This window comes from Lontra canadensis, unplaced genomic scaffold (assembly GCF_010015895.1).
Source record: "Lontra canadensis isolate GAN:19392208 unplaced genomic scaffold, GSC_riverotter_1.0 scaffold1, whole genome shotgun sequence".
NCBI lineage: Eukaryota > Metazoa > Chordata > Mammalia > Carnivora > Mustelidae > Lontra > Lontra canadensis.
In genome coordinates, this window is record NW_022630995.1 from 35,000,016 (window position 1) to 35,013,112 (window position 13,097).

Below are 13,097 nucleotides of genomic sequence, written 5' to 3' on the forward strand. Positions count from 1 at the left end.
GGTTATGGGAACTGCCTTTGACAATTCTTACCCACAGGCAGTTTTTATCTTTTTATTCAAATTTGATTAGAAATGCCTCTAAGGATGCTAGTCTTAACTTGTTGGATCATTACTTCCTATATTTTGTTAGAGGTGTCTTAGATCTTAATGGAGATGAGTTGGGATTATAATACAGGTATCATGGATTAACTAATTCAATGAATAATTGTGTTAACATTTATTTAAACTTCAGATGGTTTTGCCAAGGGCACACAGAAAGGATTGAACATTACTTTAATGGGACACTAAATTTGTGAGCAAATAAAACTCTAGAATCCTGGGGACACATGGGAAATATCATGGTTAATGTATGAGTCAAGGATAAATTTTTTTTAAGACTTTATTTATTCATTTGTCAGAGAGAGAAAGAGAACCAAGCAGGGAGAGTGGCAGGTGGAGGAAGAACAGGCTCCCCGTTGAGCAGGGAGTCCAATGCGGGGCTTGATCCCCCCAGCCCCCGGGATCATGACCCGACCCAAACTGAAGGCAGACTCTTAGTCAACTGAGCCAATCAGCCATCCCAGGGATAAACTATTCATAGATTTTTTTTTTGGTGGGGGGAACACATCGATGGATGGTTCTGGTCTTTAAATAGGCAAAGTGAAGTTAAATGTCTGTGAGTCAGCATCAATGCAAGTGGTTTCCATAGGCTTCAAGACCATATTCTTTTTCACCGAAGCTAGGTAGCTGATTCATGTCATCAAACCTTGTTAGCTTGGATTTGGATGGGTAAGATTTGAATTTAGGCTCTGGCAACTATTGTAGGGTAAAAAAAAAAAACCTTTCCACTTCAAAATATTATACTTAGTCTTCAGCGACTGGTGGGGGCTCAGACAGAAGAGGTTTAAAAAATGACATTTAATCTATTTAAATGTGCCTGTGAAACACTGCAGCCCTCTTGTTCAAGAAAGTAGTTGCAGCATACTAGTCCTGTTGGCAAAGAAGTCTTGGCTATTAATCATGTGAATGGCAGCTTTTTCACATCATTGCTGTGTCTTGAATTTTAACACTAAATTTTGGTTAGGAATTGTAATAGGGCCTTTAAGAAGTGTACTACATAAAGACAATTGTTTTCTTTTAAAATAAAAATAATCTCTTTACTTCTTTTATTTTTTAAATTTTTAAAAAAGATTTTATTTATTTATTGGACAGACAGAGATCACAAGTAGGCAGAGAGGCAGGTGGAGAGAGAGAGGGGGAAGCAGGCTCCCCGCTGAGCAGAGAGCCCGATGCGGGGCTCGATTCCAGGACCCTGAGATCATGACCTGAGCCCAAGGCAGAGGCTTACCCCACTGAGCCACCCAGGCACCCACTTCTTTTATTTTTTTTTACTTTTAATTGTGGAAATGTTCATAACATATGAAAATGGAAAGAATACTATAGTGAGGCTTCATGAACACATTTTTCAGTTTCAAGTGTCTTTAATATTCTGCAGCTTGTTTCAGGATGGTCTTTTAATGTAAAATTTTTTAGTAGAAACAGGCATACATTATTGATTTGCTTGTTTTGAAAAGACTATGTGTTAATGCCAGAATCCATGCTGGTGTGTGTGTGTGTGTGTGTGTGTGTCTGAAATTCAATTTTATTCAACGGCAGTTTTAAATCCTTTCTAAGACAAGGTAGATCTTCCTTAAATAGAAAATAATCAATTGAACTATTTATTGGATACTTAACATGTACCCAGCCTGGTGTGAGCTTCTCTGAGGGAATGATGCCAAGAAATATTAAGACATCATTCCACAAAGAGGTAGAAAAATAGGGAATAAATCAAGTTTTATCCCAGGCTCAGGAACACATTGGTGAGGCCTTGACCTTGAGCACAGTTTCCCAAGAGTTCTTGTCCTGAAAGCCTCTTTCACAGTATTAAGCAATCTCTTGAACCCCTGAGGAATTTGAAAAATAATTTCATCATTTGTGTGTGATATACAAAAAAGTGTTGGCATATATTTTATTTTACATAAGGCTGCTTTGTTAAAAATTGTATTGAAAAGTTTATGTTAAATAAATTGAAAATACTCAGAAAATAAATTATGGATAATTAAGTTGCTCCTATAATGTGCATAAATGTTAGCATTTTCCCATTTAATAGTGTTACATTATTCAAACTATTTTAATTACACAAGAAAAAGCATTTTATGACACACTTTAAAATGGCACACCGTGTTTGGTTTTAGGACCAAACATATTAATGTGGTGCTTTCCAAGTCTGATACATCCCCCTTTTTGTGCACTTTGTGCAAAGTCATCACTTTAGGTGTAACGAAGATGAAATTTTTTGTTAAATGTTACATACTTATTTTAAGGGTATTTGGCCTCATGTATTGCAGGAAAAAATTTCATTTCAAAATAAACAGTTTAAAGAAAAACATTTTCGTAAATAATGGTACACGTGGCACTTGGATATGCTAATAAACAACAACAAAAAAAAAACAAAACAAACCCAAAACCCCAAAACCAAACCCAGCAAAAAAACCCAACATGAAGCCATGTACAAAAAACCCGAACTTTGTTGTGGCATCAAAAATGGATAAAAATTGCTTACGTTTGTTTGAATCCTTGAATTTTGCTTTTGAAAAAGTACAAGCTTTCAAAAAATACAGTTGGTGTTTGGTTCGTGACTAAGGAAGTCTCTGAGAGAAACCCTTGGGGGCAGCCCTTACAAGTGTTTCACCAACAACGTGAGCTAGCGGGGCAGTCTTTATTCTCAACGCGTGAAAAGCCAAACTAGACATAAACTAATTTAGAGTTTATCTACACAACTTGCAGCTCTGGGGAAAATCTTGAGACAATTTTCTAAAATTGAGGGAACTTTATGTCCCTCATACTAATTCTCTTTCAAAATCCTTGATATTTATGCTTCATGTCTTCAGCCCAGTTGTCTAGTAGAGGTTCAAAGCAGTGCTTTTCAGGAGAGGGAAAGGAGAGGAATTTTGCCTGCCACTTGCTGGGGCCATTTGGCAATGTCTGGAGACAGTTTTGGTGTCATAAGCCTGGGGACAAGGGAGTTACTATTTTCTAGTGGGGAGAGGCCAAGGAGCATTCTACATTGCACAGAACACCCCACCACAGAAAAGAATTACTTGACCCGAAGTGTCAACAGTCCTGAGGTTGAGAAATCCTGACACTATGTAAACAGTACATGTCTACAAAAGATAAAAATTTAAAGCAATGAAGTCAAAACTATCATGGAAGCTATTTTGTGGCGTAATAAACGGAATGACTTCCCCTCTTACGAGCAAACTCATCTCCCTCAACTTCTGTGCATGTTTACTTAGGGGCTCTCAGATGTTCCCTTTTTGGGGGGGGAACCTACAAATTTAAATTTTCATGCATATTTATTGGCTTAAAAATAGAAAGAAAACAGACATCTTAACTGCCTTTACTAATGTGAAAACTTGGGGCTTTGCTGATCTGAGGGATGAGAGCAAGGGGGCCATACAGGCTGGAATCCATCTCGAGGATTTTAAAAACTGAACTTGAAAGAGAGAAATCTTTCTTCTACAGAAGAGAGAAGGATGCCAACCCCCAAGAAGGAAAGGACATGAGAGAGCGAGATAAAGGGCTTCTGACAGTGTTCTCATTGCGGGGTCATTCGTCCTTTGATTTGGTTACTGAGCCAGGGAATCGTCCATTCTTGCTAAGCCAACTTGAATTAGGCTCCTGTCCCTCCCAACCAAAAAGTCCTGACTAATATACCAGTAGATCAACATGGGTAATATTTCAAGAATCAGCAATAATGCAACAAAGTATGAATTTTGAACTCGAGATTGGTTTTTCAATTGCAGGATTTGAGATAGAAATCCTACACTAGGGCTGCCTGGGTGGCTCAGTGGGTTAAGCCTCTGCCTTCAGCTCAGGTCATGATCTCAGGGGTCCTGGGATCGAGTCCCGCATCGGGCTCTCTGCTAGGCAGGGAGCCTGCTTCCTCCTCTCTCTTTCTCTCTCTCTGCTTGCCCCTCTGCCTACTTGTGATCTCTCTCTGTCAAATAAATGAAATCTTTAAAAAAAAAAAGAGAAATCCTACACTACTCACACAACAAAAATATTACATACATTACAGCATGTATGTAATATTCTGTTTTCGGTGCTGGAAACACAAAGACAAAGAAGAGCCTCTCCTTTCCAGGAATTCTCAGGTTACTTGGGGAGACCGAAGAGTAGCATATGGTATGAGTGCTATGACAGAAGCAAGCCCGTCTTAATTATGGGACCCTTTAGGAGGGACACTAACCCTAACAAGTCAAGAACAACTTGGAGGTGGTGACTGCCTAAACGGAGTATTAAAGGACATCAGATGGGTCAAGTAGGGAGTTCAAAGGGCATCCTCACAGGATAGAATGTTAGTAAAGGCTGAGTGGGGGAGGAACAAGACACTGCCATTCATGCACTATAGTAGATCATGGGGTACAATGGGCTGACATTAGTGATGGGCATGGGAGAGTGGCCAGGAAGAAGCCTGGAATAGAGGCCAGGGGTTGTGGGTTGACTATCTTGGTGAAAAATCAGGAGTTTAGTTCCAAAAGCTTTGGAGAGCCACTTAAATGGATTGTATGCAAGGCAGGATGTATGTTAGAAATAATCACTCTGTGCATAAAACATGGAGGATAATAATAGGCACCTGGCAATGTTGTTGCCAAGATTGCAGATATATTTAAAGCCATGATTACCATGCTTAGAGATGGCCAAGTCAAAAAATGTACTCTCTCTGTTCCAAATACTCCTCAAAACCCAGAGTGGAGCATCTCTTAGTGGGTATGATTATGGCAGTTCTGTTTTTTGTTGTTTTTTTTTTTTTTACCTGAAGCTTAGACTCACTGTAATGTAATCACCAAATCTGCAATAAAGTTGGGATTTAAAGTCCAGGTCAGTCTCAGAAGTGACTAGGCCATTCAGGTTTTCTCCAAACCAGGACACTGCAGACTGAAATGGAGTTTTCAAGGTTATCCTGGAACTGGAAAGACCCCAAGAGCCACTATGAAATCTTTTATCAGTGTCTGAGGGGTGAGGAATAAAGTTGATTGAGGTGTTTTTTTTTTAAGATTTTATTTATTTATTTGACACACAGAGATCACAAGTAGGCAGACAGGGAGGCAGAGAGAGAAGGAGGGAGAAGCAGGCTTCCCACTAAGCAGAGAGCCCAATGCAGGGCTCGATCCCAGGACTCTGGGATCATGACCCAAGCCAAAGGCAGAGGCTTTAACCCACTGAGCCACCCAGGCGCCCCAAGCTGATTTTTATATTAGGCTTTTTTTTAACTCAGTGAAATGTGTGAACTCGGACTCAAAACAAATCCTCAAGAATACTGCTTCTGGGTCACAGGTGAGAAAAAAAGGAATAAATACCTGATTACGACATAAAATATCAAATTAATCTTTTCCATGTCAAAGGAAGAACAGAGAAGGAACAAGTGGGAAAAATGAGTTCACCTCGGGCTACCAAACCATTGCAGGATTTCTCTCTGGAGCTCTATGTCACTGGGCTAAGAAGCATATTTCACATTCTGGCTGATTTCAAGGGACCCCTTACACTCCTTATTTGAGCTAGTGATTTAGAAATTTTAAAGAGATAGGAGAAATTATTTGGAAAAGTCAATAATTAAAAAATGTAATGCCTCAATTTAAAACAATAAAATTTATTTCACTATTGGAGAGTACGAATTTTGTGTTAAAGGCAGAGTCTGTCTTGAATTAGGGGACAATGAAAAACATCTGAAAATACAGCATTTTATATGTAAAGTTTGAAAGCAATGTCTATTGGTTAGTTACAACTTTTTCCCGTGTATTTTTTTTATCCAATAGCCAGTTTTTAAGGCTTTAAATTAACCACTAAAATATTGTTCCTGAAAATTCCTATTGTTAACATTTTTCCAGGTAACAGAAAACTTCAACAATTGAGAACATTTTTCTTTATAAGAAGGTTAAATAAACATATATGAGCAAGTATGTGCCTATTTAACTCTAAAAAGATTATATAAAAGACCACCAACAGTAGCTTCCTCGAGGCTGAAATTGTCAGGTGGAGAGGAATAGAGGAATTGAACTTTTTCACTTTATACCCTCTGGTACAATCTGATGTTTCTCAATCTACACAAGCCTGTACCATATATGAAGGCATACATTTTAATAATTTAAAGAACTAGATAAAAGGAACAGTTTTCTAACTTATATATGCACAATCTTCATAGTTAATAGCTCTACGTTTTCTCCCCTTTAAGGTCTTACTTGCCAAATTATAGTACACCCTCACATCAATCATATGTTCTATAGACAACGCTAATCAGAGATAACGTAAATGACCTTGAAGTCATAATACAATTTGTTTATGGCAAAGGCAGATGCGACTGAGCCATAGTACAACACCTATGTATAATAGCCCAGAAAGTTCAAAAAGAAAGAAGGTGGGTAGGTATTTTTGTATGTGCAAATTTAGACCTTGGAGTAATTTTATGTTCCTATACATTTTTTCTACTTTTACACATTTCACATTTGATTATCAAAAATCAAATTACTCCTCCTAGCACATTATGAAACAGTACTAATAAACTGTCTTCATTTTCAAAATGTGACAAGTGTCCAGAGTAATTTATTTTCCCCAAGGAAACTATTGGACTCAAGAAGTTTAACCTGATTCTAGATATTAGCTTCAGTGTGAGGCAAAGTCACTTTAAAATCCCTGAAATATCGCTCTTTTAAAAACATTCTTAATAAAGACATTTGGTGTTTAATTATGTTGTCATCTATAAATTAATTCATGTAATCCCACTAAGCGTCAGTTTCCTTATCTTTAGAATGAGGATACTAATAGGACCTAGTTCACAAAGTTATTATGAGGATTAACTGTGGTAATGCATACAGAATGCTTAATATTGTCTTTGGTACACAGTAAGCATCCAACCAATATTTGCTATTATTTTGCTTACATTTTCACTGTTTTAATAACTTTAACATCTCACAACATTAACTCTAGCTTTTAAAACCAAGTGGAGAATATTCTTCCCAGTTTTTATATTACTAGTGTAATTTTACCTCCTAGAACAGTTAGCCTCATCTTTTCTGCCATGTAACACAGATAAAACCAACTGTGAAGTGCATTTTTCTCCATTCCTGTGTTTAATACGGATCAGTTAGTTAACATGTATTTAGCTTATTACTGCTAAGTATCACTAAGAATAACAATACTAACAACAAAGGGTGACTGGAAAAGGTCAAGCTGTAAAAAATTTCTGAAATGGTTACACATTGTCAGAAAAGGGTTTCAGCAAATAGATTTCTAAAGTACTGGTTTTTCACCGAATGAAAGGAAACTCATATTCTCACACTCTAATGTCTACTTGTAGATTTTAAGAGTTAAATTTTTTTTTAATTTTGCGAGTTATTTTTATTTATTTATTTTTTTTAAGATTTTTGTTTATTTAACAGACAAAGATCACAAGTAGGCAGAGAGGCAGGCAGAGAGAGAGTGGGAAGCAGGTTCTCCGCTAAACAGAGAGCCCGATGTGGGGCTTGATCCCAGGACCCTGAGATCATGACCTGAGCCCAAGGCAGAGGCTTTAACCCACTGAGCCACCCCGGCACCCCCAAGAGTTAAAAAAATTTTTAAAGCACAACCCTTAAGGACAATAATTGGCTTAACACATTACTAAGAGCTTAGCTACATAAAGCCCGACCTTAAATGTGAAATTAGAGGCTAGAACTTTTGAGTTAGACTACCATGAGCTGAGTTGTTGTCAATAAAAAGAATTATTTAAACACAAGATACATTTCTTAGCATTTCTTTTTAACTCCTGCCCCTTACATTCGGAAGCTCTAACATGAAGCCAGCTTACAGGTGGTACGGTACCTTGATTAGGTTGTGTCCCACAGTGTAGACAGCTGCTAAGTTTCCCTTCTCTCCAGGAGCATGCATACCTGTCCCATACCCATGCCAAGCGACTAGATACGGATTGTGAATTGTAATCCAGTATTTGACACGGTCCCCAAACGTCTGGAAACAGTAGGTGGCATAGTCATTGAAGATATCTGTTATGGTTTCATTTTTCCACCCCCCATATTTTTCTTGTAGCGCCAGAGGCAAATCCCAGTGGTATAAAGTAACTACAGGTTCAATGTTTCTCAGTACTAAAGCATCGAGAAGAGCATTGTAGTACTGGACACCTTTTGCATTGGCAACTGCCGCTATCCCATCAGGGAAAAGCCTTGGCCAGGAAATTGAAAACTGATAAAAAGAAACTCCAATAAAATCCAGGGCTGATAAGTCTTTTTCCAGAAAGATGTAACTGTCACTGGAACTATTCGTGCTGTTGACATTTTTAAGGTGTGTTTGGATGAAATGATCCCATATAGAGGGTCCTTTTCCATCTGTCTTCCAATTCCCTTCCACTTGAAATGCTCCAGTCCCAACGCCCCAGAAAAAGTTTTTAGGAAAAGTGTCATAGAGAAACAGCTGAGTTTCATTTACCGGGCTAAAATGAGGAGTTTTAGACCACACAGCGCTTCCGTCCCCAGACAATCCAGTAACAGCTCGTAGGAGAATAAATGCCGACAGGATGACAGATCTTTGCAGACCGCGGTTGCACATTGTTTTCCTGTAGTGTATGTTTCTTTCATGGGCGCTGCAGAAAATCCATTCATTCCCTGGAGATCCAGCCGCACAGCCTGGCTTTGCTGGCTGCTCACTGCCCGCCTGTCTTATCAAACGCTTCAGTAAAAGCTTGTGATTGTAAAGCTCTGTCAATGATTAGCTTGAACTGTGAGCCTTGGGATGGGTCATGGAGAGCGATGTAATTTGCTCGTTTCCTCCTGCCTTACTCTGGGAAAAATGATATGAAAACGCATCACTGACAGTAGTTTGAATGCGTAACCAAAACATAGATAAACCATGACTAAAAATGCCATATTCTCTTTGTAGCCTTTCATGTGACCCAAATCTTTTCTGAATGTTTTGAACACTATTGAATAAAGTGTATACCTTTCCGAAGTTCGTGGTTTTTGAGTGGTAATTTTATTATTTCACATTTCAGGAAAAGCGATACCAGTAAGTAGCATTCCTATAGGCTGATAATCCAGAATGAGGAAATACAATAAGATATTACACTTCTGCAGAAATTATAACACATCTAAGGATAATCTTATCAAATGCTACCTATCTTAAGAAAATTATAAAAATGTATTCAAAATTTGACAGAAATGAATGAAGCAGTATATAGCAGTTTCTGAATGGAAACACTGAATACTTTCTCATTTAATTTATACATTTAAATGCACTTTCAACCTAAATCCTCTAATCCCAAACTGGAGTTCAACAAAATTATTGTGAAAGTTCACTTGACAAATAGGCAATAATTACAAAGAAGGAAAAAAAAAAAGAAAACCCCCTAAAAGGGGCATCTGGGTGGCTTAGTCATTATGGGTCTGCCTTCAGCTCAGCTCATGATCCCAGTGTCCTGGGATCGAGCCCTGCATCGGGCTCCCAGCTCAAGCAGGAAGCTTGCTTCTCCCTCTCCCACCTACCCCCCGCCCCTGCCGCTTGTGTTCCCTCTCTTGCTGTCTCTTGCTCTCTGCCAATTCAATAAATGGATGGAATCTTTAAAAAAAGAAAAAACCCTGAAAAAGAAAACAGTGAAGGCACAGATTACCTTTAGATATGAAAACATGAAAAAAAAAAGAAAGCCCAACTTAAACAGCATGATTTTGGAATAAGAATGAATAGAACGATAATACTGTCCAGAATCCATAGCCTCCAGATAACTTTCTAAAAATTTAGTCTTTTAAATATTTGAAGTATCCCATAATAATGAATGGTAGAGTGTTTAACAGTTTTAGCCTCTGGACTCAGACTGCATGGGTTTAAATATAGCTGTGTGACTGGGGACAAGTTACTTAACCTCTCTGCGCCCCAGTTTCCGAGTTATGTAAGAAAAGGGATAATACTGGTATCTACAGCATGGATGATTGTGAGAATTAAGTGATAGTACATGGAAAGCACTTGGAAGAGACGCTGACCCATAATAAGGACTCAATGAGCATTCTTATTTCTATGAGAAAAGGAAGGATTATTCAGAAAGTGACGCTAAGATTCAGCGTGAAAGATGCTATATTCTGGCTCCCGCCCACACCTTGAACTTCATTCCTCTTCAGTTAGCTACATGTAGAACGCGTCCCATCAGCCATAACAAATCACGTTGTGTTCGCTGGACACACGTGGAAGGCTCACGTCCTCTGTCTTGATATGTGATTCTTTGCCAGGATGTGTGCCCCCTTCCTCTAGCTCATGTCCATGGTACCTCCTCTAGCAAGACTCTCTGGTTCCCTAGTTTGTTTTGAATTATTTATTTAACTGAAACTAGTGTAAATTACGTATTTATTTATCTACTTATGTAAGTGAAGTTTTATATTATTTATTTCTTAAATGAAATCTAAATAAAATCTATTTAAATTACTTATTCCAATGTATTTAAATCACTTGCTTGTTTATTTAAACACATTACTTCTTGATTAATCCTCTTATGAAACATCCGCACAATCGCTGTAGGTAAAGTCACTGCAGAGTCTTTGCTCCTTCTGCGTCTGATCCCAGCTCACTTTGACTGGCACCAACGTTGGCCTTTGCAGTCCCTCTGACTCTCTTCATTCTGTTCTGGCATTGCTTTCACTGTTTCCTTGACGTCTGTTTCTTCTCATACCCGCCAAGTCTGTATCTGGGTTCATTTTTGAAGGCGTGATCCAAGAAGTCATAAATCAGGCTAAAGCCAGTTGTCTTCCCTTCACCATAATAGGCTCTGGATCCAAATACAAAGGTGACATTTGGTGTCGTCTTGTTCTTTTTGGCTAGTTTTTCCCTGAATTTCTGTCTTAGGTACTGTTGTTTTCCCTGGGCTGAAGTAGTCAGTTGGTCATGAACTTCCTGGTCTGGATGGTAACCACGTCGCTCATGATGGTGATTGATCCTCAGGCAGCCAGAGAGGAACTAAGACAGTTGGATTTGATATAGATGTGTCTCCCTGACCCGTGTTCCCGGGGCATCCCAGACTTCCTCTCTCAGGACACTTCTCACACAATAAATTTATCTGTAACCGCTGTTTGACTTACAGTTCTGTCTTGGTCTCTCTTTTCTAAAAACAAGGGCCATGACTGGTCCCTAGAGAATATCTGGGGCCTCCTAGTCACTAAAGTTGAATGAATGTGCCTGTAGAATGTATACCACTATCACCGCATTTATCCCATAATCCTGGAATTGTTTCTCTACTCCACCGGCCTGGAAGAATGTCTCCTATCTGAAATTTTATCATCACTTATCTGAGTAAATGCTTAATCATTAAATGAACGAATGGAGTTGATGCAATTAATTCACTATTTATAAAATATTTTTTCCAGATTTGCTGAGATGTAATTGACATGTAACATTGTATTAGTTTAAATGCACAGTGTAATGATTTGATATATGTATATATGGTGAGCTGATGACTAAAAATAAAATTTTTATTTTTTTATCTTTATTTATTTATTTTTTTTTTAGTTTTTATTTATTTATTTGACAGAGAGAGACAGTAAAAGAGGGAACACAGGCAGGGGGAGTGGGAGAGGGAGAAGCAGGCTTCCCACTGAGCAGGGATCCTGATGAGGGGCTCCATCCCAGGACCCTGGGATCATGATCTGAGCTGAAGGCAGACGCTTAACAAGTGAGCCACTCAGGTGCCCCTAAAAATAAAATTTTTAAATGTGATAATTTACCCCTCACAGATACATTTAATTAAAAATATATATAGTTACAGAAAGCTAGGAGAAAAATGGAAGCAAATATTAAATTACATAAATATATATTTTATGTATAATAGTTTATATATATACTATATATAGTTTTTTTTTTTATACTATATATAGTTTTTATATATATAGTTTATATATATAGTTTAAAAACTATAAATACTTAGTTTATACAATGACATTTATTTACTTATATATGAGCTCATATACATAATTTAACTATAATTAAAATATATGAAAAAATTGAAAGGCAAATAACAAACTTGGAAAATATTACAGCAAATCTAGAAGGCAAATGGCCAACGTTTTATTATATAAGTAACTCAGACAAATCAATAAGAAAAACACTCTAAATTAAAGAAATGGCAAAACAACATGCACAAAAAATATGCAAAAGAGGAAGCACAACTGTCTAGTTAAAGGAAAAAATTTAAATAACCAGCAATCAAAAACACATATAAAAATAACTTGAGGAGTGCCTGGCTGGCTCAGTTGGTAGAACATGTAACTCTTGATCTTGGACTTGTAGGTTTGAGCCCCACTTTGGGTAGAGAGATTACTTAAAAATAAAATCTTAAAAAAAAACCCCAAACTCCAAATATTTTCTCTTGTTAAATTTGCAAGAATAAAAGTAAGTGATGAAAACGGCTGTTAATGAGATTGTAACACATTGCTGGTTAGAAGATGAATCTGTAAAACACTTAAGGAAAGCAATTTTCTAATATATAATTAACCTTAGATTTTTTCATGTCTTAATTCAGTAATATTAGAAATTTATCATAACAAATTATTCTAAATACATAAAATGCTATAGGTGCAAATATAGCAGTATTATTTATGATGGTAAAAATGTTTGTTTATTTATTTATTTATTTATAATGACTATTTTTAAAGATTTTATTTATTTATTTGACAAAGAGAGAGTGACACAAGCAGGGGGAGCAGCAGGCAGAGAGAGAGGTGGAAGGAGGCTCCCCGCTGATTAGAGACCTTGACATGGGACTCCATCTCAGGACCCTGGGATCATGACTTGAGCTAAAAGCAGATGATTAACCAACTGAGCCACCGAGGTGCCCCCAAATTTGAAATGATTAAAAGATTCGTTTATGGGAAATAATTACGTAAGGCATGGAATAAAGCATTGTAGAGTCATTAACAGTTTCTTTTTAAAAAAATATCTATTTACTTATATTAGAGAAAGTGAGGGAGAGAGACAGAATGAGCAGACAGAGGGAGAGGGAGAAAAATCATCAAGCAGGCTCCTCGCTGAGTGTAGTGCCCAATGGGGGCTCAATC

At 37.6% G+C, this 13,097-nt stretch overlaps 1 protein-coding gene across 1 annotated transcript in view; it reads right to left on the reverse strand.

Annotated features, from left to right (window-relative positions):
* KLB (klotho beta) overlaps positions 1–8,752 on the reverse strand; it is a 32,017-nt gene extending 23,265 nt beyond the window's left edge. The window contains exon 1 of the mRNA XM_032853180.1: positions 7,879–8,752. Within this exon, the coding sequence (XP_032709071.1) occupies positions 7,879–8,616 (738 nt within the window). The 5' untranslated portion in view covers positions 8,617–8,752. The remainder of the gene's footprint in view (positions 1–7,878) is intronic.
* Positions 8,753–13,097: the final 4,345 nt, after the last annotated feature.